This window comes from Radiomyces spectabilis (assembly GCF_025331425.1).
Source record: "Radiomyces spectabilis strain NRRL 2753 chromosome Unknown BYT42scaffold_5, whole genome shotgun sequence".
Taxonomy (NCBI): domain Eukaryota; kingdom Fungi; phylum Mucoromycota; class Mucoromycetes; order Mucorales; family Radiomycetaceae; genus Radiomyces; species Radiomyces spectabilis.
Window position 1 is genome coordinate 1,094,590 of NW_026251930.1, and position 21,387 is coordinate 1,115,976.

The 21,387-nt window shown below is 44.3% G+C and overlaps 6 protein-coding genes across 6 annotated transcripts; 4 read left to right on the forward strand and 2 right to left on the reverse strand.

Moving 5' to 3' along the window:
• Positions 1-6,389: 6,389 nt before the first annotated feature.
• On the forward strand, positions 6,390-7,262 carry BYT42DRAFT_494127 (uncharacterized protein; the record flags this gene model as incomplete). The annotated part of the gene is made up of 3 exons (XM_051564276.1): positions 6,390-6,905; positions 6,997-7,102; positions 7,183-7,262. 3 exons carry the CDS (start codon positions 6,390-6,392, stop codon positions 7,260-7,262), a joined length of 702 nt encoding a protein of 233 aa, XP_051424546.1.
• A 1,015-nt stretch (positions 7,263-8,277) lies between these two features.
• Positions 8,278-8,755, forward strand: BYT42DRAFT_495048 (uncharacterized protein; the record flags this gene model as incomplete). The annotated part of the gene is made up of 2 exons (XM_051564338.1): positions 8,278-8,391; positions 8,495-8,755. The coding sequence occupies 2 exons, from the start codon at positions 8,278-8,280 to the stop codon at positions 8,753-8,755; spliced, it is 375 nt and encodes a 124-aa protein (XP_051424547.1).
• A 1,672-nt stretch (positions 8,756-10,427) lies between these two features.
• On the forward strand, positions 10,428-12,413 carry BYT42DRAFT_565892 (uncharacterized protein). The gene is made up of 8 exons (XM_051567905.1): positions 10,428-10,623; positions 10,701-10,891; positions 11,026-11,227; positions 11,334-11,518; positions 11,585-11,618; positions 11,692-11,857; positions 11,923-12,076; positions 12,151-12,413. The coding sequence occupies exons 1-8, from the start codon at positions 10,546-10,548 to the stop codon at positions 12,335-12,337; spliced, it is 1,197 nt and encodes a 398-aa protein (XP_051424548.1). The 5' UTR covers positions 10,428-10,545; the 3' UTR covers positions 12,338-12,413.
• BYT42DRAFT_604256 (uncharacterized protein) lies at positions 12,414-17,666 on the reverse strand. The gene is made up of 14 exons (XM_051571099.1): positions 17,476-17,666; positions 16,927-17,367; positions 16,309-16,858; positions 16,141-16,227; positions 15,861-16,061; positions 15,407-15,802; positions 15,183-15,340; positions 14,808-15,093; positions 13,882-14,742; positions 13,685-13,808; positions 13,449-13,621; positions 13,190-13,348; positions 12,958-13,124; positions 12,414-12,860 (listed from the first exon to the last, which is right to left on the reverse strand). Exons 1-14 carry the CDS (start codon positions 17,508-17,510, stop codon positions 12,530-12,532), a joined length of 3,969 nt encoding a protein of 1,322 aa, XP_051424549.1. The 5' UTR covers positions 17,511-17,666; the 3' UTR covers positions 12,414-12,529.
• Positions 17,667-17,679: 13 nt separating this feature from the next.
• On the forward strand, positions 17,680-19,185 carry BYT42DRAFT_604257 (uncharacterized protein). The gene is made up of 5 exons (XM_051571100.1): positions 17,680-17,937; positions 17,977-18,037; positions 18,364-18,595; positions 18,646-18,688; positions 18,732-19,185. Exons 1-5 carry the CDS (start codon positions 17,911-17,913, stop codon positions 19,086-19,088), a joined length of 720 nt encoding a protein of 239 aa, XP_051424550.1. The 5' UTR covers positions 17,680-17,910; the 3' UTR covers positions 19,089-19,185.
• A 1,092-nt stretch (positions 19,186-20,277) lies between these two features.
• On the reverse strand, positions 20,278-21,234 carry BYT42DRAFT_299378 (uncharacterized protein). The gene has a single exon (XM_051562904.1). The coding sequence runs from the start codon at positions 21,077-21,079 to the stop codon at positions 20,381-20,383; it is 699 nt and encodes a 232-aa protein (XP_051424551.1). The 5' UTR covers positions 21,080-21,234; the 3' UTR covers positions 20,278-20,380.
• Between the last annotated feature and the right edge of the window lie 153 nt (positions 21,235-21,387).

Genomic DNA, 21,387 nt, shown 5'->3' on the forward strand with positions numbered 1-21,387 from the left:
TCTGGAGGTTGTACTTGTTGCATATGTCGTATTTTGTACGTATCATTATACCATTTCCTCTCATCTATATGCCACCACTCCACCCAATTACTTATCTTAAATAGAGGGTAAACACTTTTTTATCGATGTAATGGAATATACATATAAAAGAGATGATACAAAAAGTGACCTATGACTAATTACTTTGACGCGGCCAGCGGGTGAAACAGACTTGAATCGATCGTCGGTGTGGAGATCAAGGAAGCCAAAGCAGCAAGCAAATGGCGAATGACGTTGGTGACAGGCGATGACAGAACGAGAATGGGGGAAGAAAAAGAAAAAGAAAAAAAAATGCTTACCAATCGAAAAAAGCCGGATGTCGCCGTCAACGCTAAAGACCCAAAAAAGTTTGCAAACCACTTACCTAGAGTGGTTCACACCAGGGATCCTCCGTGACATCACATAGAAACTTCCCTGTGGTTCGGCAGGTCGGGCTCCGCAGCATGCACCCCATGATCTCAAGAGGAGATTTCATCTCCTAGTGAGCCCACCGAATGATGCCCCAGAGCCTCCCCGTCAAATCACAGGGACCTTCTCTGTCATACCACAGCGGCTTCCCTGGTGTGTACCTTGGTCGCTCCGTTCGTCATTCGTCGTTCGTCGTTCGTCGTTTGCCACAGCCAGTGAACCTATGATAGAGATAAGAGAAGACACATCAATAACTGCTCCGGAACTATGGAAAGAAAAGGATTCAAGTCTGTAATCAATCATCAACGACACGCCACAGCTGTGCCACTTTGGTAAAGAAAAGAGAAAAATTGGGGCGTGTTTTTTTTACCCTCACTTGAAAAATTCATTTGAACCCCGCTTGGTCCCATTGGCTCAGAAAGCCATCGTTGGCGTCACAGGATCACGGGTGCATTCAACTCATCGAAGAAAGAGCTCCTTTTTGATCCCATTTTTTTCGTTACGCCTTGTCCAGGACACATATTATCGTCAAAGCAGCGGAAGCAAATAGACCTCAAACTATAGTTACCAAGACGGCTTCAAATCCCCAGGCAACCTTTTACCTATTGAAATTGGGCGAGCCTCTTTGATGGCGCGTACACTTTCAGGTCATCGATTTCCAGGAATATTCCCAATTCGCTTTAACCATTCTTATCATCTGAAACCAAACTCCGTGGATGTAACCAAAATGGCGTGGCTGATAAAACCACACCTTCTAACTCGTTTCCATCTCAATAAAAAAAAAAGAGGCGGAAAGTCGCAAACCCAATGTAACTGAGGTAAATGGAACCATTGGTGCAAAGAGGGTAAACTGTCAAGTTTGGGAGATCACCGCAAATGTGATTGCGCAAATTAAAGTTTCACGGGTTGCATGTCAAAATAATACTGAACGGGTGGCAATTTTTTGGTGATTCATCCCAAAGGAAAAAAGGAAGCGAACACTACGTGAATTTGAGATGCCTATTATTGTATAGTCCATACTATACTTCTCAGTTGGGTAACTGGAAACCATAGAATCAGGCATCCCTAATTGCGACTGATTCGTAGAGGGATGAATTTATGGGGAAAGGAAACGGCGATGTACAGAAGGTATTGTCTATACAAAATGATGTACGCGCCATTACAGGCGATAATGAGCGAATTCTGATGGCAGTCAATGTCGTGATCCCAGATCCCCAAAGATGCTCAGCTCAATAGCCGTCGCTCTCAATTGAGTCGCAGAATTTAAATCGGGTTTTTAGGAAATGCAGTGGATAATTTTCTTAATCGACTTAAAACGCATCTAATAAAAGTAGTTGTAGTGATTAATGGCGTGAAGCGGCTTTAGTAAAGCAAGGCTTTTGAAGCTTGCCTAATACCTAATATTTTCCGCATGAATGTAGGGCTGATCTGAGCGCTCTATTTTTTCTGCGCTGCTTGTAATCGGGGTGTCACTTTGATATCCAGGTGGTGATACGATCGGTTGCAAGTCTTCATCACACCAAAATGCGAGCCGCTTACTCTTATTTGAGAAGCTTTTAGTTACTAGATGAGAACCGTCGAAAAGTGTAGAGCAGCAATACGGGGACTTGATGCTGTTCAGATAAAAATTGCTGTTGAATGAAATACACGTGAAGCGAAACATAGTCAATCGTATCACCGAAATGACTTCTAAAAAACCACCACGCGCATTGTTGAATCAGGAACCACTATGGTCGTCCTCAAAAAATTTTCTTATCATTACGTGCTCTGCTTCCTCAGCGTAAGTAATAATATCATGTAAATCCTTCGAGTTAAAGGCAAAGTCACTTATTAGGTGAAGGGCAATTTTCTTTTTTAATTTTGTTTACCTTTTATTCAACCAGTCCAAAGGGCGGTCGTTTAGGCATTCCCTCAAGGGGACAGCAAAAAGAGGATGTGCCCGCAATGAAAGCCCTATCTAAAGCAAATACACCTGCTTAATACTCGAGATAATAGATATGACATTGAGAGCTGTATATTCCCGCCGCAAGTGTCCTGCATGAAAGAAACCCAATTGTAACCGGGCTTCACGAATGCCGCCCGGATGATGTGAAAACTTCGACCTTTTTCATTTTCCAATATGAAGTTCATATCTGTAGGAGATCCCTGCGATGTTCAATAATCGTTGATTTCGTTTAGTATGATACAAATAAATTAGACTTTTACCTCAACTACAGCTTTGCAAAATATGATAGAAAAAGGAACAACGTAAAAATTAAAAACAACGACCAGGCTTCCACATATGTATTTCAGATATGTTCTCACAATACTGAAAGCGATTGATTTACATACACAAGAGACAAACTAAGTACAGTAGACTACATCTACAAGAAACTATGCTAGAGCACCGATCCGAGGGGACTTGAACCAGTGGCATTTCCAGGCAACCAGAGAAGGGAACCATGGTAAAGACAAGAGACAGACAGCGACGGAGAATGATGGATGACAAACAAAATGACAAGCGAAAAAAAAAAATAGAAGATAGATCACTCACCCTTTGAGCAACCGGCTCAAATTCGTCTCTCTACAACAACGTCAGCCCCACCCACCTCGCCACCCATCAACCTCCCTCACCCTCGCCTCACCTCACCTCATCTCATCGCCTCACCTCATTTCCCGCATCTCTCATACTTCCATTTTTTTTCATTTTCCTCTTCCTTCGTCGGCCAACTTTTTTTCCCCTGGCGGTCTTTTTTTTTATACTGCAGTTTGTTTTCATGTCTTTTTTTTTTAACCCACCCATTTCACATACCTTACCTCACTTACCTTACGTCACGCTGCCCGACATTGCTGTACCGACACTGCAATAGAAAAATTAGCCGACCTACTGTAAAAACAGAGAAAGGTCAAGTCAGTAAAGAGGATGCTCCGCAGCCGATGTGACAATAAGGCTATCAGTGCTTGTCATCCATCATCCTCCGCCGCTGTCTGTCTCTCCTCTTTGCCACGGTTCCTTCTCTCTGGTTGCCTGGAAATGCCGCTGGTTCCAAGTCCCTTTTTACTTGGTGCTCTAGCATTTAGCTTATTGTAGTTGTTGTCTATTGTACTTAGTTTGTCTCGTAAATTGACCATCAATTGCAAATAAAGCTTTATTTTTATTATACGACTTTCATTCACATATACGGTTTACAGTTTAACGAGCGGAATTCTGTGAGCCGATGTTTATAGCAAAAGCCGATTTCATTTTAAAGCGCATCCACAATTGCAACGGTGAGAGCTTGGTTGGCAACAAAGTAGAAAAAGCCGGCCATCCCGGAATGTGGAGATAGTTCGACGATGTTGTGATTTCTGTGTGTGCTGAGAACGTTCACGGCAAGCGGACAATGAGCTTAATTCTCAAATTAAAAGCTGATGTTTGGAGAGCCGATGAATGATGCGACGTAGCTAGCTAAATAAAATTACTCTTCGAACATTTGTTGTGGACTATTCTGCTAACTGTAAAAGTCAACTTCAAATAATAAAAATAAGCCATATTGCTATTTTGAGTGGATATTTATGAACGGGAAGCAAGACGACGAATGTTCAACAAAAAAAAAACATGTGGTGAAAGTATATGAAAGGATCCAGAGAATGACAAGCAAATACAAGTGTGCCGAAACATAGATTACTGCAAGGTGTATGTGTGCCTATGAAGAGGTTGGTGTAGATGTCATAGTTTTTGTATGATAGTGCTTTAGCATTTTTGTCACAAAATTGAGGATCACAATTTGTGATTTTTGCGGGTTATGTAATTGGCGGATTTGATGGGCTTTTCATTCATCAGATTACACCATGATTGTAATATGGTAATGTATGAGAAGCCTTTGAGACTATTGGATATGTTTAATTCGATTAATGTGATTTGCCTATTTACTTTAGTCTTGAGTCGGAATTGATTAATATCAGTGAGCAGTCCTACTATAGGGGGTATTTGGAAGGATACACATGCTGTTACCATCTGTATGAATTTATCTCGGTGACATCCGAGTTGTGAATGAAGAGGCTCAATTGCCGTTCTAATGGAGAAGCTTACTCAGAATGGCAATACTCTGAATCCCGATCTTTCCTGTTTGGCAACACAAGTTTAGGATGGATAATTCGACAAGTAGTGGATATACCGCAGTGATCTTTTTTTATGACTCCAAGGAGATGCTGATCATACAATCAATGCCCCCGGTAAGTTGAGTTCAAGGCAAGATAGAATTGAGATCCTCTCAGGAAAATGCGAACTTTGCAATGGATGGATGACTGACCAACGCCACACGGCCTGCTTTGTGCTACCGTTACAGGTGATGTATATTCGCAATATGTTACCAATACCATTGCGACAGCTTCCAATTGTCCTTGACACTTGCGAAAGTGCCGACATGCATCGACATTTCAATTGACTGACCCCTTTTACATCTTTACCAACCCAACATGTCCCATGACGGCGCAATGGATCGGCTCTTCAATTTAGATTTCAACGGGGATCCGACGGCAAGCGATGAAGCGCAGTTCACAATGCGTTTTATCACAAAAATCTTTGACCTGAATCATGTTGTCTACGATATTCCGGCCGAGCATGGGACGGAGATAACCGCCCGCATGGGATTCGGGTAATGAAAAGGGGCTCGAATTTGAAGCCAGCGAAATGGATGAATTTCCGTACGATCAATGCTTTTGAGATCAACATGAATGCGTTCAGCGTGGGAAATTTCTCAATTAGTGGAACGCAACCAAATATGGCGTAATGTAGCCTTTTCGATTTGAAATTGTGTTGGATTCAATACTGATGAGCGCCATCGCTTCCTCTTGCAATCGATCACTGCATCGGAGTGGAACCCCCGTCGGATGCCGGAAGTCAATTTCCGATCCAGTAGGGGTACTGCATGTTGGTGCCTGCATCATTCAGAGCCAAATTTGATGAACGAGCAGCCGACGCTTTTATGTTGCTGCACGGTTCGGTTTTGGTAAAAAGCGCTCTTCGGTACTTGTATATTTGCCCGTCGTCCCAGGTCGCCGTGGGGGTTGCCGTGCACTGATCGTCGTCGGTCACAAAGTTATGGCGATCGCTTATAGGCAGTCTCAGAAACAACAGCTCCCAAAAAGTGCCCCGTAACAGCAGCAGTAACAACACGATGCCTGTCGTGCCTTCCATAGATCGATTGTTTTCTAGCGTGCCTTACAGCCCAATGTACGCCGAAAGTGGCAACGATGAAACAAAACAGAGGACTGTGACAACATCCGATGATCCGTGTAATGTGGATTACGTGGAAACGGACCGTCTGCAACATTTGGGAAACTATATTTGATTTTTTGAGCTGATCCATATGCAGTACTAAATAGATGATTCAATGGTTCGTCTCTTGACGAAGAGGGTAGTTTAAATAGCTCCTAAATGAATATGATGGTCTGGGAGATATCGGCAGTTTGGAGTCCATTCTTAAAAAGGCAATCCTAGCTTGGCAGAATAAAAAGAAAAATGATCAGTTTTTCCTGTCCAGTCTCTTTCCCATTTTTTTCCAACCACCGACTCGCTTTATTTTTTTCTCCTTCCCTTATTCTTTTTCCTTTTTTTTTTTCTTCGCCTTTTGCAAAAAAGCGATGAATCATCAGTACCGTTGGCTGGCATGCTTCGCTGTATGCCTTGTATTATGCCACGCAGCTTACGCACAGGATATTGTTGTGGAACAGGTAAATGCTCTCCAACACTTACGGCTACTGGTCACGGAAACGTTGCATGCAAAACCAGAGATGTGAATGGCCAAAAAAAGTAGGAGTTACTTAATCAGGTATTGTAGGTGGACGACGCACCTATCCTTGTTCCTCACGAGAGTCTGGCGGCCAAAGAAGAACGATTTCAGTGGCGTGATGTGAGCCTACAAACGATCATCGACGGCGACGGACAAGTCGTGGAACGATCATTTGTCATCTCACTGTTGATGATCATTGTGTCCGAGATTGGTGACAAGACATTTCTGATTGCCGCCATCATGGCAATGAAACATGCTCGCTTGGTGGTGTTTGCTGCCGCATTCTCATCCTTGGCACTCATGTCGATACTGTCGGCATTTTTGGGTCACGTTGTGCCTAATCTGATACCCAAAGCATACACGGATCTGTTGGCGGCCATGCTATTTCTTTGTTTCGGCCTTCGCATGATATGGGAAGGCTATCACATGGACGGCCAGGAAAGCAATGATGAGATGATGGAGGTGGAGGAAGAATTGAAGGAAGTGGAAGATCGCGATCGCACCAAGCATTTGGAATCCATGGAAGTAGGTGGAATGGAACCGGCTCAGCAAGATCAAAGCAAACCGCAGCAAGTCAAGGAAGGATTGATGAATCTTATGCAACTGGTGTTTTCTCCCATTTTCGTCCAAACCTTTGTTCTCACATTCCTTGGTGAATGGGGTGATCGATCACAAATATCCACCATTGCTTTAGCGGCTGCCAACGTAAGGGGATTTTTTTTTTATTATTATTTCGCAGGATGCTGGCAAACAAGAGATGGGTTCAGGAGAAACTAATATAAATTTTTCACTTTAGAATGTTTATTGGGTAACGGCTGGAGTGGTTATTGGTCACGCCATGTGTACAGCCTTGGCTGTTGTCGGAGGACGGATGCTGGCAGCCAAAATTTCTGTCCGGACAGGTAAAGAAATGCAGAGTTACTTTGGTGACCTATGCGATTTGCCGATCCTTCATGAGAATCTAAACTCAGAATTGATTTAGTGACCTTGGCTGGCGCTGTCCTGTTTCTTATCTTTGGCATGTACTACGCGTACCATGCGTACAACGGCCAAATGCAGTAATCCCTTTCCAACTAATGAACAATTGACGAATCATGGCGTCTTCCCTCTTTATCTGGACATTTTTTTTGTTTCCATTTCTTTCTCATTCATCATTTTCTTTTCTATGCTTTGTTGATCGTTCTTCTCGGGTATTCAATTTTTCTTTTATAATCTTCTTGTTGCCTTTTTTTTCTTTGTTCGACGTATACATATATACATATCTTATTCTTTTTTTTTCCCTCATATACATATACAATAGCTTTTTGATTCTTGATCTTGCTTAAATGTTCATTTGGATTAAATGCCCAATTTGTTTAGTGAGCTCTTCCAGAGTCCGGGTGCTATAGTCTACATTGTCATGATGCATAGTAAGATCACTAACCGGGTGTGAACAGCACTCACTGCACGGAATATTCTGGCTGCATAAAGTCAGGTCACGGTGTTTCTTGCTCTATACACATAAGATACTGGTTCACCAATGATTGCTTTTTCACGACCTGCTTTTGCTTGCAGATTAATCGCCTGACGGCTTCAACTAGATTTATTGTTGATATCGCTCAATGCAAATCATCCGTTCTTTCAAAATGTTAAGCTTTTTGATATAAAATTTTTATTCAGATCATAAGATACTGGTACTGTAAACAGCTTATGTTTGACGAGTAATGGACTTTATTCTGTCTGGGTCAGTGGCTCTCAAGTCACTGAGAAAGACCATTGCTTGGAAAGCCTGAAACAGTATGTGCATGAAAAAAATGTCACATAGACTTTTTGTTATTTCATCAGTGTTTCTTTCTGGAAAATAACTCAATGTATACTTCAATGCACTCTGGTGAAGAGCTTGTATCAACATGATTGTCCACCTCCATGGTCGTATACAAACCAATTAGATGAGAGCAATTTGACCTGTGACTGCTAATATTCTTGGTAGCGTGACGCAATTCTTTTGCTTTGGAGGTTTGGGGTCCGCTGAAATTTTGTATCAAAATAATGGGGGAGTGGTATCAGCAAGAACTGTCCTCACCTGCTTTAATACACCATGTCCGCTGCAATCTTTGGCGTCTCCAATTTCGCGGTGACCACTGCTGCCTCCAAAACGGCTTCGGAAGCGCGAAGCCGATCGTTGGCTTTATACAGAAAATGGCAAAAATCGGTCAGTAGCCCACTTTTAATTTTAAACCTCCAATGGGACAACGACGAATTTCAATGCGCGTCCGTATTGACCCTTTTCCCTTTTTATTTTTTGGTCAATGTAGGTTCCTGAAATTATCAAGATTCACGAACTGAATCTTCCTTCGGCTGTTGTTCGTGCCAAGATTCGCGAAGAATTCGAAAAGAACCGCTACGTGGAAGATATCGGTGTGACGGATGTTTTGTTGGCTAAAGGCCAGATGGAATATCAAGAAACCATGAATGTATGGAAGCAAACCAACCACATCATGAACTACTTTTCCAAGGATGAAGCAGCACCCAAACCTACCACTTTCCTCGAAAAGTTCTACGAAGGCAGATTTTAGACGTATAACCATACACACACACATACAATAAACCGAGAAACCAAACAAACAAAAAAATAAGAGGCCGCCGCCATGGATCGACGACTCTTAACGCATTCGCTTATCTTTAAAAGTGGATCCTTTCATGTGTGACGTATTTTTGCGTGTAAAAAAACTGGGAGTTGGGAATGATGATGCATTATCCGCAGAGTGAATGTTTAAGGGTTGGTGGTTTGATTTCGATTGTCTGTAATTCGAATATCATTCAATCTGAAGCAGAAAAGAAAAAGAGCCGTGTATTACTTGCATATTAATGTCATGGCTTTTCTTTGCAATTGTTATGTTGCATCAATTTGAAAAGCATGTTTGGAATATAATATCTCGTAAGCATTGCAGCGACTGCGTACTGTGATGTATGGTTTTGCAAAAGCATCGATTGTGACTTTCCTGTGGAATTGAACCTGTCAATGTATTCATTAGCTTTCAACATGGACAACACTTTTCTTCTTATACCAGAGGTTTGAGGGCCTTTGTCTTCAAGGAAGAATGGTCGCCACGTTGTTGGTTGTGACATTCGTGAATATGGCGACAAAGCGATATGCAGACAATGGCACTCAAGTCTCAGTTCCACACAGTTTTGATACCATGTCACTAGAAAGATCCCGCATTTCTCGAGAAGACCAAGTTGGACACAGTTTTTGATTTCCCGGTTCGTGGACATATTATTAGTTCTCATTGCGGGCGGTTGACGTTCTATTTTACCTCATAAGGTGCCATTGTTCAAGGCGACAAGGTTTATTGATAACTATAGCATATATCATTCCAATAAGCACAACCGATTATCGCACATTAATCTCGATAAAACTAAAGGAAGTTGTTGAGAACAGGTTGTATTCAGTCGATTATGATGTTTGTCGTAGGTTTTAAGTAGTAGCGTTCTTGAAAAATTGATAATTGTCGCATCGCTTTCCTCATGTAATGATACGAATCATGCGTGGAGGTTTGTAGTATCATTGGGGCGAATTCACGGGCAATTTCGATGCGACGAAGGTTTGTTCGTGGGTGTTGTCGGTGTGCACGTCAAATTGGGAAATGCCAAAACTGGACACATTTAACCATTTTTGGATATCACCAGGCATGATTGGACAGACAGCCAAAGGCGAACACCCGAATGATGAAGAATTCTGCTTATCTTATTTGCGTGCATGCTGCCTATTGGCAAAGAGATTTGAGTGTATTCTGTAAATCTAAGCATGGCATTGATGTGATCACCCTCCCTGTCGGCTCAAAGATATGATGTCTCGATTTTGAGCTGCCATGTCCTTTTTCTCACGGATACATTAAGTGAAAAAAATTGACCCTCCTACTCCCTCTTGGATACCTATCGTCAAGGATTGAACTCTCAGGAATCAATTTGCTGAGACATTAAGCGCCCTGTATCAGAGGCCAAAGGAGCTTATTTATGTTGCGTGCATGAACCGTAAACATACGACTTGACCCATGATGAATGTCGTCCCGTCATTCGACGTAAACTCCGAACCGGAGGATTGGAAAACGTGTTCCTTGAGCCCACGGTTGCCTTGTTGAGAGAAGATGCATGGTGTTGTCACTGTGAGCCGGGGGCTCGGAGACGAAAGCAAAGACAGCGGCGTCGCACAATCACTTTTGATTGCAACCTTTGCAAAAGAAAAATTGAGCTCCAGTTGCATCGTCTTTTTTATCTCAGCTATTGGCGGGCCTTTTTTTTCCTCTCCACTCTGGGTTTTCTCTTTCTTTTTTTTTCCCTTTGAATCCTTCTTTTTCAATCCAACATGAACTCGGAAATCAAGAACGCCATTGCTCACACTATCAATAGCCACAGTGAGGAACTTCGACAGATCAGTCTCCAGGTACTGTCCACGGTGCTTGCTTTCACCCAGCGCAAGGCTGTCTCGGACTCCGCTTATCTTATATTTGCTTCTATTAGATCCACGACCATCCGGAGCTCGGCGAACACGAGTTCAATGCCTACCGCATCTTGACAGAATTTCTCCAACAGAAAGGCTTCCACATCACCCACCATGCCGCTGGCATGGAAACCGCATTTATTGCCGAATACTCCAATGGCACCGAAGGACGTCGCGTTGGCTTTTGCAGTGAATATGACGCTCTCCCAGGGTAAAGTATCCTGAATGGCCTCTTGAGAGAACCGTCCAGGCGCCTGCAAATCCCAGCGCTAGTCCAACGCAAAAAAAAAAAAAAAAATTCGGATTTATGCGTCTCTAAATCATTTTTCTTTTGTGATTAATTAGTGTGGGCCACGGTTGCGGACATAACCTGATTGCCATTTCCGGATTGGCCTGCGCATTGGCTGTCAAGGACCTTTTGGAACAGAATCTTGTCAAAGGTACCGTTGTCTTGTTCGGTACTCCCGCCGAAGAATCCACCAGTGGCAAAATCACTTTTGTCCGCGAGCAAGAGGTGCAAAAGCGTGTGGATTTCTCCATGATGCTCGTAAGTGTCCTTTATTTGAATTTCATGGCCATAGGATGCATGATACGGCGATGTTGGTTTGGATCTCATTTTAAACATATTGACCTGTACTGATTGTTACTCATAGCATCCTTTTGCCAAAGACGGCATGTTTGCTCCTTTCTTGGCTCTCGATTCTCTCAAGGTGGAATTCTTTGGCAAGGCTTCGCACGCAGGCATGGCTCCCTGGAATGGCGTCAATGCTCTGGATGCCTTGATGCAAGCTTATGATAACATTGCCATGTTGCGTCAGCAGATCTTGCCAAGCAGCAGGTAAGCCACGTTTGGGTTTTCCTTGGTATACTATGTATAGTTCTCCCGTTAAACTCGTTTCTATAGAATCCACGGTATCATCAAAGATGGTGGCAAATCCGTAAGTAAAATTACCGGAAAAGAGGATTCAAGGAAAGCATTGATTCTAAGTGGGCTGTATGCTACTTTATCAGGCTAATGTGATTCCCGATTATGCTTCTGGAGCGTTCTATGTGCGATCCGCCACTCGCAAGCAGCTTGCTGAGCTTAAAGTCAAGGTGGAGAAATGCTTCCAGGCGGCGGCTCGTGGTACTGGCTGCGAAGTGAAACTCGCATGGGCCCCCAATGGTCCCGTCGAAGGTAAAAGGATTGAATTCGATTAGAAAGAAATGATCAACCGAGGCTGATGTTCGAGGGTACGATAGATGTTTTCCAGAACGAGCCGATGGCTGCTATCTACCAGCAGTTTATGGAGGAAGAAGGCCGTCAGTTCCCCGACCGTAATGAGGAAATGAGACAAGTCAGCGGAAGCACCGATATGGGCAACTTTAGCTATGTCACTCCCACCATTCATCCTATGTGAGTAAAACAAATCCAAAGCCGTTAATGGAGATGAAACAGGTTCACTCACATCATTTCTCATTTATTCTTAGGTTCGGTATTCACACCGATGCCACCAACCACACGGTAGAGTTTGCTCAGGCGGCTGGAACCGAGATTGCTCATAAGGATACCCTTTGTGCTGCCCGCTGTCTCTCGCAAACCGCGGCAGCTGTGTTGTTGGACGATGCGCTTTATAATGAAGCGGTGAAAAACTTTAAGCAAGGAAAGCCCGAGTAGAATTTTCATGACCAAAAATGCTCATGGCAATTATAAAAATACCAACTGTAACTTTATAAAAAAAAGAAGAAGGAAAGAAATAATACAAAGTCCACCTAGAAAGGAGCTTGGTGACATGCCTGGACTAGTGTCTGCAATAATATATACATAACAATGGGGAAGTCATGGTTCCCCAGCTGGGACTATGGTAGATCACTCCTCCACTGTTGAAGCGCCTTGGAGCCACTGTCGAGCGTCCTCTTCCAATTTTTGACGTTCAGTGTTGCTTGCGTTTGCCTTGTTGACCCACTGGGTAAATTTTAATGATGTTTGATCGCTCGATGCTTCATCACTCGGCGCTTGATCACTCGGCAACAGCTGATCAATATCCATCGCAGTCTTCAATGATGTGTCCTTTTTGCGCATAAATCCATCTTCGGAACCAATGATGTAAAACATATGGTATGAATTTTGACATATCTTGTATTGCAGCTTTGAATGAACGTAAACGGGTCCCGACAAGGAAGATTTCGATTTCAAGTTTCTATGAAAAAGCATGACAAAAAAATTAGAATTCAAATTCTAAAAGCCGTGAAGGCCGAAACGGCTTAAATTCCTGCAAACTGCATCCGAGATATTACCTGTTGAGATAGACGGGTGTTAATTGCGTGGTGTCAATGCCTTCAGTGACTTGGGACCAATTCATATAACTCGTCACGTAGCTTTCATAATCATCTTCGGGGTCCGCATCATCGTCCACATCCTCTTCACTTAGCAGTTGAATTCCCATCGTCTTTGTGTTGATATTCTATTACAAGTGGCGTTAAATCCAATCGCCCAGAAAGCCGAAAAAAAATTGTCAAGATTACTCACTAGCTGGATTCGGTATGTATGCTCATTGGAGCCAATCGCTTCTTCGGCCCGTAGGCGATATACGGATAATTGACGTGGGGTCGGGCTTTCGAGCTCACAATGACGACGGAATAGTTTCATGAGATCCACCGACTTGGTATCATTCAGTATCACTTCAATCTAACAATTACACATGAGTTAGTAAATGTTTAAACCTCCCTCGATCTGATTGAAAAGGGACACTGTAGACACGCCAAAGTCTGTCTGATATTCAATCTACCTGCTTGATCATGGCTTGAAAAATCTTGTCAATACTAAACAGAATGTACGCCTGGATGCCAAAAATATAACGAGCTCCGTCTTCAAAGCCTTGTTGGTCCAGCCCATCTTCTTCAAAATAACGGCCAATCAATGTAAGAAGTGCTGCATAGTGACCGGCAGATAAATCGATATCTGTGATAAAGTAGCATAGTCAGTGACCGAACTGGCATGGCAGGAACGGACTAAATCACTTACCGTTAAAGCGGGTGCACTGGATTCCCAATTCACGAGCTACTTTGCTCACCGTTTTGCCTTTGCTAGCATTGGTTCTGATGTCAGCATCAATACTCTTCATCTTTAGCAAACGTTCGTATACGATCTGGAAATGAAAAAAAAGAGGAATCTCTAAGAATCACTTGCATTGATTCGCTTGTCCATAAGATTAATATTACCTGGTACAATCGGAAGAAGCAATAAAAGTTGGTGTTGCAGAAAAAATCCTGCGTCATATGTTTTCGTAATGCTCCGGTCAACATGGAGGAAACAATGTCCACCATATTTTCCTTGCCCTCACGGCCATCACGAGAGGCTGACGTGGCTTCTGAGGAGGATCGTTTGACACCCGAGATATCCGCGGCAGTAGCACTGGACTCGACCTCTGGATTGGGCGGTTCCTCAGAGGATGAGGGAGACTTGTCTCGCGATTCGGACGGACTATTTTCTCTATTCCCTGAAGCCGCGAGTTCCTTTTTCCGCAAAAGCACATCGCGTAACAGTCCGGATTCTTTAACGTCGTCAGGGTTGCGTCGACCCGATCGGCCATCTGTATCCGAATCATCGGTGTGCGCTGATGTGTTTTCATCGTCTTCCTCTTCGCCTTCTTCATCGTTGACTTCCTCGTTCCTGTCTCCCTCTTCTTCGACCTCTTCTACCGTGTGCCTGAGATCGTCCGTGCTGAAATCATCGAGGCGGTAGAAAAGAGGGATCATGACTCGAATCAGTTCACATGCCTGTGCGCGTTCCCTGCGCGTAGAGAATGATCGTTGTTGCTGTATAAATGATGTAAGCAGCTTGGCGATATCCTTGATTACGGTTGTATCACTGAGTGTGAATCGAAAGTGGGGATTCACATTCACCCGTGAAGGCATGAGTCTGCGTTCTTTCTCTTTCTGCGACAGCGCTTCAATCTCGGCAACCAACGCTTTGGTAGCAATCGTGCGGCGATCGTTACTCTTGAACGTGAGTCCTTGGTAATCCAGTGATTTATAATAATTTTTGCTATCCAGTTCGCGCCACACTTTGGACCACTCGTTCTGAAGATATTTGGCATGAGTCTGTGATTGAATTGCAGCCAGTTACGGATAGGGGAACAACTTACTTGCGCTTTCTTCCATTCTGCATGTTTGGATTTCAGCCGTCTCAAGAGAACAGGAACGACTTGGACGGGTTTCTTATAGAGCAGACCGATTATTTCCTCGCCGCGTTCTTTGCCATACACTTTTTTGATGACCCGTCTGTAGATCGAAACTGTTTCCCCGCCCAGCCCTGGTTCCAGTCGGAACACAGTTTTCTCTTCTAATGTCATTTTATCGATCCTCTCGGCAATAGGCTCCAATAAAGCAATGGTAGTTAAATTGGCTTCAATGTTGAGATCATAGTCATATCTGTTTTCACAATGATCATTACAAAAAAAAAAAAAAAAGTTGTATCAATGATAGAAAATCTCGGCAAGGCAGGAGGTGGTTCAACATACCTGTCTTCTTCGCATTTGTGCAGACTTTCTTCATATTGATTCTTTTTTGAAGCGACAAAGCCGGCATCTTCGCGTTCCCAGATGGGGTGTGATGCATAAACGTCGTTCAATACTTCCCAGCACATCTGATCGCGTCCAGAACAAGGCTGGTTTTGCCACTGAAAGCACCCATTGTCAGTTCTCCACAGCATTCCTTCAAGGGATCCCGTTTTAATAATACTTACTTCTTTGGGTAGAATGCGGTAGCTGGCGCTACTTTCGATGGCTTGGCATTCGTTCAAATCTGGTTTGGGAACATCGTTGAATCCGTGATCGATGATCTGATGATTGGGTTCATAGGCGATAATGGACTTGAACCAATCAAAGAGTTCCTTATTGCTGCCGAGGAACGCTTTCAGCTGATTCATCAATCCATCCATATCGATGATTTGCTGGGTATACAAATTCAGAGTTTTCAAAAACTCTTCGTAGGAAGGCTTGTTGCCGATATGTTTTCGAATCTTGTCAAATAGCTCGATTTCTTCCATGGTAATGGACGGCATCACAGGGTCCATCGTGGATAATGCAGGATAAGCGTATGGTTCCTCGGCGTCACTCTTTTGATATTTGCCATTGTTCCCCTGTAACGAGTGTGTGAGTCTCTAGAACAGAAAAGTGGCCGTACAAAATGCCTCTTACATGGATTTTTTTTCGTTTCGAATAGGTGGAACTGTAAGGTTCGTGATGTCCATCATCTTCACTTGCCCGTTTGGTAGACCAACGGCGCTTGTCCGAGTTTGCATCATTCGTTGTCTGCCCGGTGATTTCGGGTAAGAACTGCTTGAATTCGTCCAATAAATCGGGTGAATTCCGAAACAAATAATGGACATGCTTATAAACCTAAGCAGAGGGTGTCAACAAAACCCTTTTATCCGTCTTTTTTCTTTAGTTCTTCCTCACGAGAGTCATCGCTACTTACTTCAGTAATGGGTTTTTGGTCTTTTTGATATGTCTGCAGAATTTCCAGAAATTGCTTGTAGGTGTCTAGATCATTCGCAAAACGACTCTATACCATGAAATATCCCCATGACAATGAATTAAGTAAAAACGGATCCGACACCCAATGTAAATAGGCATCATCAATTACCTTGATCTTATTGACATAGTTGATGGCATGATTGAACTCCACGGGAGGACGTTTCTGAGTTACTGCCAAAGACTTCGTGGCGGAATCTGTTTCTCGAGGCAGCATAGATTGCGAGGATGGCTTTGTATAAGTTGGCCAATACCCGTGTTCAGTTGCTGGAGTTGACACGTTTTGTTGCAATTCATGTAACGACATAGTTGTCGAGGATGTTGCTGTGGTTGCCGGTACGAGTGCTGCTGGAGGAGGAGGAGTCGCTTGAAAGCCTGCGACGGGAGTTAAAGCCGGTCTTTGTCCGTATGGTGACTGGTAGTAGGATGAGGGTTGGACGAGAGGTTGGGATGAAGGGGCCGGTTCCACCTTGAAATGTGTACTAGGGCCGGTGGTAGTGGTGCCTGAAGGTGTGGTGACGTGAATCAAATCAGGGTGTCGTGGATCGGTGGAGCATTCAATTCGGTAACCCGGAGGTAGAAAGGTATTGAACCCCGATATTAACACCGGATGGCCTTTGAACAGGATCGACACACGCTCAATCACGCCAGGGGTATCAATACTACATGGAATGAACACATATAAGAAACAGAGTTCATTTCCATTAAAACATGTATACGAGATACTTGCGCTTGGCTCTTGAAATCTTTCATGATATCCAGAAATTGATTATACACATCGGGTTGATCAGCGAACCGTATTTTGACTTGGTCCAGATAGCTCAATGCGTCTCGAACGTTGAGCGGGCGATACCCTGCGACGGAGGATGCCGAAGTCGGCGAGGATGTCAAGTCAATGGGTGCGGGAGACGGTGTGAGTGCTGTGGTAACAATGGGAGGTGGTAAGGTTGGCATAATCGGAGGTGGCCGGTGATGGTGGTGGTGCATGGGTGGGGCGGGATAAGGTAACACGGCTGCGTTGGAATAAAGCATGTCGTTAGTGACATTGGGCGGTGGTAGACCATAATTGGAAGACGAGGGAACGGGTTTGGCTGCAATATTGGGTGGTGGAAGGTGATGGTAAGGCGATGGAATAGTGGCGACTGAGGAAACGGTGGTGGGTGGGCTGGCTCTGGAATGAATTCAAAACCCAGACAAAAGAACAAAAACAAACAGATCAGGTTACAAAGGCCATGGACTGTATAGTGTTTGAGTAATGAGAAATATCAATGAGTTTTACCTTAAAAGAGGTGGAGGTATATTCGACAGCGTCATGGTGCTGTTTGTTTAACGCAGCAGAAAAGAGCAACGCCAGAAACTCCTCCCCCAAAAAAAATTCAAACGTGTGAGGTGTGCCCTTTGGCGCGGGGTGAGTGTTTTTGTGGTGATTTCCTAACTTTAAAATACCGACTACAAAAAAAGGAGCAGCAGTCGCGTCCATTGAGTAATCAAACTACAGTATCACCTTTTTTCTTTCTTCCTTCATGAACTTTTTGACAAGTGGACCGATGGAGACAAAATCCAGCAAATTACCTTTGGCGCTTTTGAATTCACAGAAATGGAGTATGACACCGACATGGGCTCGGAGTGGCTGCAAAAGAACTAGACCGTATCCAGGGTGGTGACAGCATCACGTAGTTGTGCCTTGCCGGTTTCGTCGATTGCGCGCATTGAGATGCCGTGTCAAGACAGTACATCTTTTGTAAAACGGTTGTGATTCACATCTTCGTGCGATGTGAAGGTGAACTTCAAGTTGATTGGTTACGGTGGCAAACTTACCCACAAAGCTCACCACACTCACGGTACGTTTGGACCTTGGCGTTTTCTTCCGAGGACGCCGAACTCTTTTCGAAAGACGGGTTTTGGAGGACGAAAAAGTGTCACAAATCCGCGCGATCTTTTGCCTGTCCGAACCATAGACCGACAAAGCATCAGGAACTTCAAAGGTTGCCGAACAACAACAACGACGGGAACAACTCCTTCAACTTATTCGCGAATGCGATCTCAATCAAACGCGAGAATAGATTTTTGTTCTTTGTTCTCTGTAGCTTCCCCGCCACTTGCCGGAAAATCAGCCTCTCGGCACTTCCTTTCACAGGATCTAAAAAACGAACGTGCAAACAAAAAGCGCAAGTCAACGCAAAGAAGACATCGGCCAAGAAACAACGACTAGAATGGTCGCAGTGCTTGATTTATAGACGAAAAAGCATCTTCCATTGGGCGCTCCAAACGGAGCTGAAAAATCGAAGAGCTGCTGGAATTGAAGCAGTGTACACGGAACTCGCCGAGAACAGCGGTAAAACCGGCAATGCCACCGACTTCCAAAATTACTTGCGGGCACTTTCTCGCGTCCACGATGAGTGAGTAGTTTTTCTAAATTGCATCGCTTTATACTGACACTTGACGGTAGACTCCATCGTTTCAACCGCGCTGATCGCCATCGCGAAAAACGAGTCACTTTGGAGGCACAACGGGAAATGACGCTGCATAAAATAGCCGACTCCTTCCTGGATGATCCGCCCCGAATATCTGGTGCTTCCTGTGCGAGATATCAATGAAGACTTGCACCATTTCGGCAAGCTTAAGAGTCTGAGACGTACTGCACTCATGGAAAACGGAAAACTCGGCTGCAACCCAGGGATTGAATCGAGCTACGACGCATCGAAGCGTCTTACAGAAGACTTCCCCGGATTCCTCCAGTCGGTGGATATGATGCCGGGACAGATGTGTATCAGTTTTTGTGCACCTGCAATTGCAGCCCGCGTGGATCTGTCAGTCAATCTGCTCACCGATGTTGCGTACGACTGCTTCGCAGATGGCTTTTACCTCTGTAGGGCCAACATGGTTTTTTAAGACCTGAACAAGTATGCCGTCGTCTTTCAGGTAGTGTTGGATGGACTCTCCAGCAGCCATTTCAAGGCTTACTTCCTCGCCTTTTTCCGTACCTTTGACTTCGTTCTTGGAGAAGAACTTTTCTGGCTTAGTGATGGATTTTTCGCAGGCTCAGAGAAGTGGATTCGTTGCAGCATTCCAGGAGACGTTTCCGCAAAGCAAGCTCGAGTGCACTTTTCTTCCACATATGAAGCAACCGGGAGAATCAATCAATGGCCGCCACTGTACCCTTGTTACAGCCGAACAGCAAGCGACTTGAATCTCACCAAGTCTTGGTTAGAGCTTCTTCCGTTCCGATGCAGGTCGTAAAGCTAACTCATTCGAGTATATACTGTATCATAGTTCACTTAATAAATTTAGACTATGTATGGTCTCTTAAACCTTTTAAATAAAAACTACCATTTCTGTTGGTCGAGCTTAGTTTTTCTTTTCCTACTTTTCGGTATTGCGCATCTCACCCCATTAAACATCGGATTGCCATTATGCTTTCCCTTCTGAACCCACTCCACAGTAACTACAAAGTTCGTACTCTAATGAGCCTAATATGAGGCGATGCATATAAAATCTGGGCGACACGAAAGAAAAAACACTATCGCAGCAAAAGCGAGTTATTGAAAATCTAGAGAAAAGAGACGACCACAAGGCAAATTTTTATAAGGATACATAAACAACAAGACGAAGGAAATGGGCAATATCGTTCTCTATTTGGCAGAAATGAGATCATATAGTACAGGTCAGGGCGAATACTGCTATCATGATTAACCGCCACATTGCGCCAAGTTAATGATCATCTTTCATAGTTCGAAATATGTCACCACTGTGTGAAAGAGCAAAGTTGTTTAATCTATCACCAGATGAAACAATTTCATTGCTGGCAACAAAACGAAGTCAACGAAATTTCGAAATATTTCTTCGGATCGGAAACCCACAACAGCCATTCACCAACCCAAGCTTGGTGGAGCTCCAGAAATTACATGGTTGTCTGGAAGCGGACCGTTCCGATTTCCTGCTGCTGCCTGCACATTGTCGTTGCCGGCGGTGCGAATAGATGGCGGCAAACGCCGACGCTGTAGTTCCTGGTACTGGTAATAGGCAGCTTTGCTCCCCTGGAGCTCCGCATACAGATGTGCCAAACCTTCTGGCAGCCGTGCCGACGTGGGATGACATAGGTCAAAGATCTGCTGGCAAACAGCATCCCGCATGGACATGGGTGTATCCACGGCAATGTATTTCGCGATGACAACGGTGATCTGCTACGTGAGATTGATGATATCTCTCATCCCAGGCATGATTGAACGGTATTTATCGTTTCCTGGGTCAATATGCAGAATGACCACTGTACTGTAACCAACTGGTACGTCGTCAAATCCAACAGACTCTATCCAGCTGGTCCCAGCAAAGTTGGTGACAAGGGAAATGCTACATCGGCGTGAAACCAGAATGGTGTGCCCTTTGATAGAATGGAGGACAAGCTTCAATGACCTGAAACAGTTGTACGCCAGATTCGCTGGGGGCGCAAGAAGAGTAAACCTCCTGGTTGGCGGTTTAAAACGCGGTCCACACCGAAAAAGGCGGTCCTCACCGAAAAAGGCGATCAGTACCTGTTCCTGCAAATCTCGCTCGGCCATCAACGTTTCGGGATCCAGCCGGGCGTTAGTGAACTCAAAGGTATGGCAAGTCAACTCGATATCCAAATCACCCAAAGTACCGAGGAAATCCGCCATGGGTCCCCTTCTGCTGAGCATATCATCCATGGTTCGATCGATGGGACGCTGGAGGCCCCTGCACACGCCTACGTAACGAGCATAGTAGTCCTCCCCAGGAAACGCTTCCAAAAAGTCGATGAAGGCTTCGATCCAGCCTGGTAGATGTCTCTGTCGCTCCAATCGGCGACCAATCGTTGGCAGGCACTTGCCAGGAACGGACGTAAAACTGGGGGGGGGGGGTATCATCAGCCAAAGAGAGTCATCCACCGTCTATTCGCTGAGGTCCAGGGCTTCGATCATCACGCCGTCAGAAATGCAATTATGGTTGCGTAAAAGTGACAACCAGCGCACACAGAAGCAAAAGCTTAATCTTCGTTTCTCCTTAGCTTGTGTTCAACAAATTATAGGACGTGCCCAGACCACGCTTGGTTCGTGTCAGAATTCAAACCTTCGAACAAGACTTGCACATATGTACCTCTATTGGAGACCGAGCAAGTGCATGGGATCAACCGGAAAAAAAGTCCCATCATTTAAACGATGGCAACGTTGCAAAT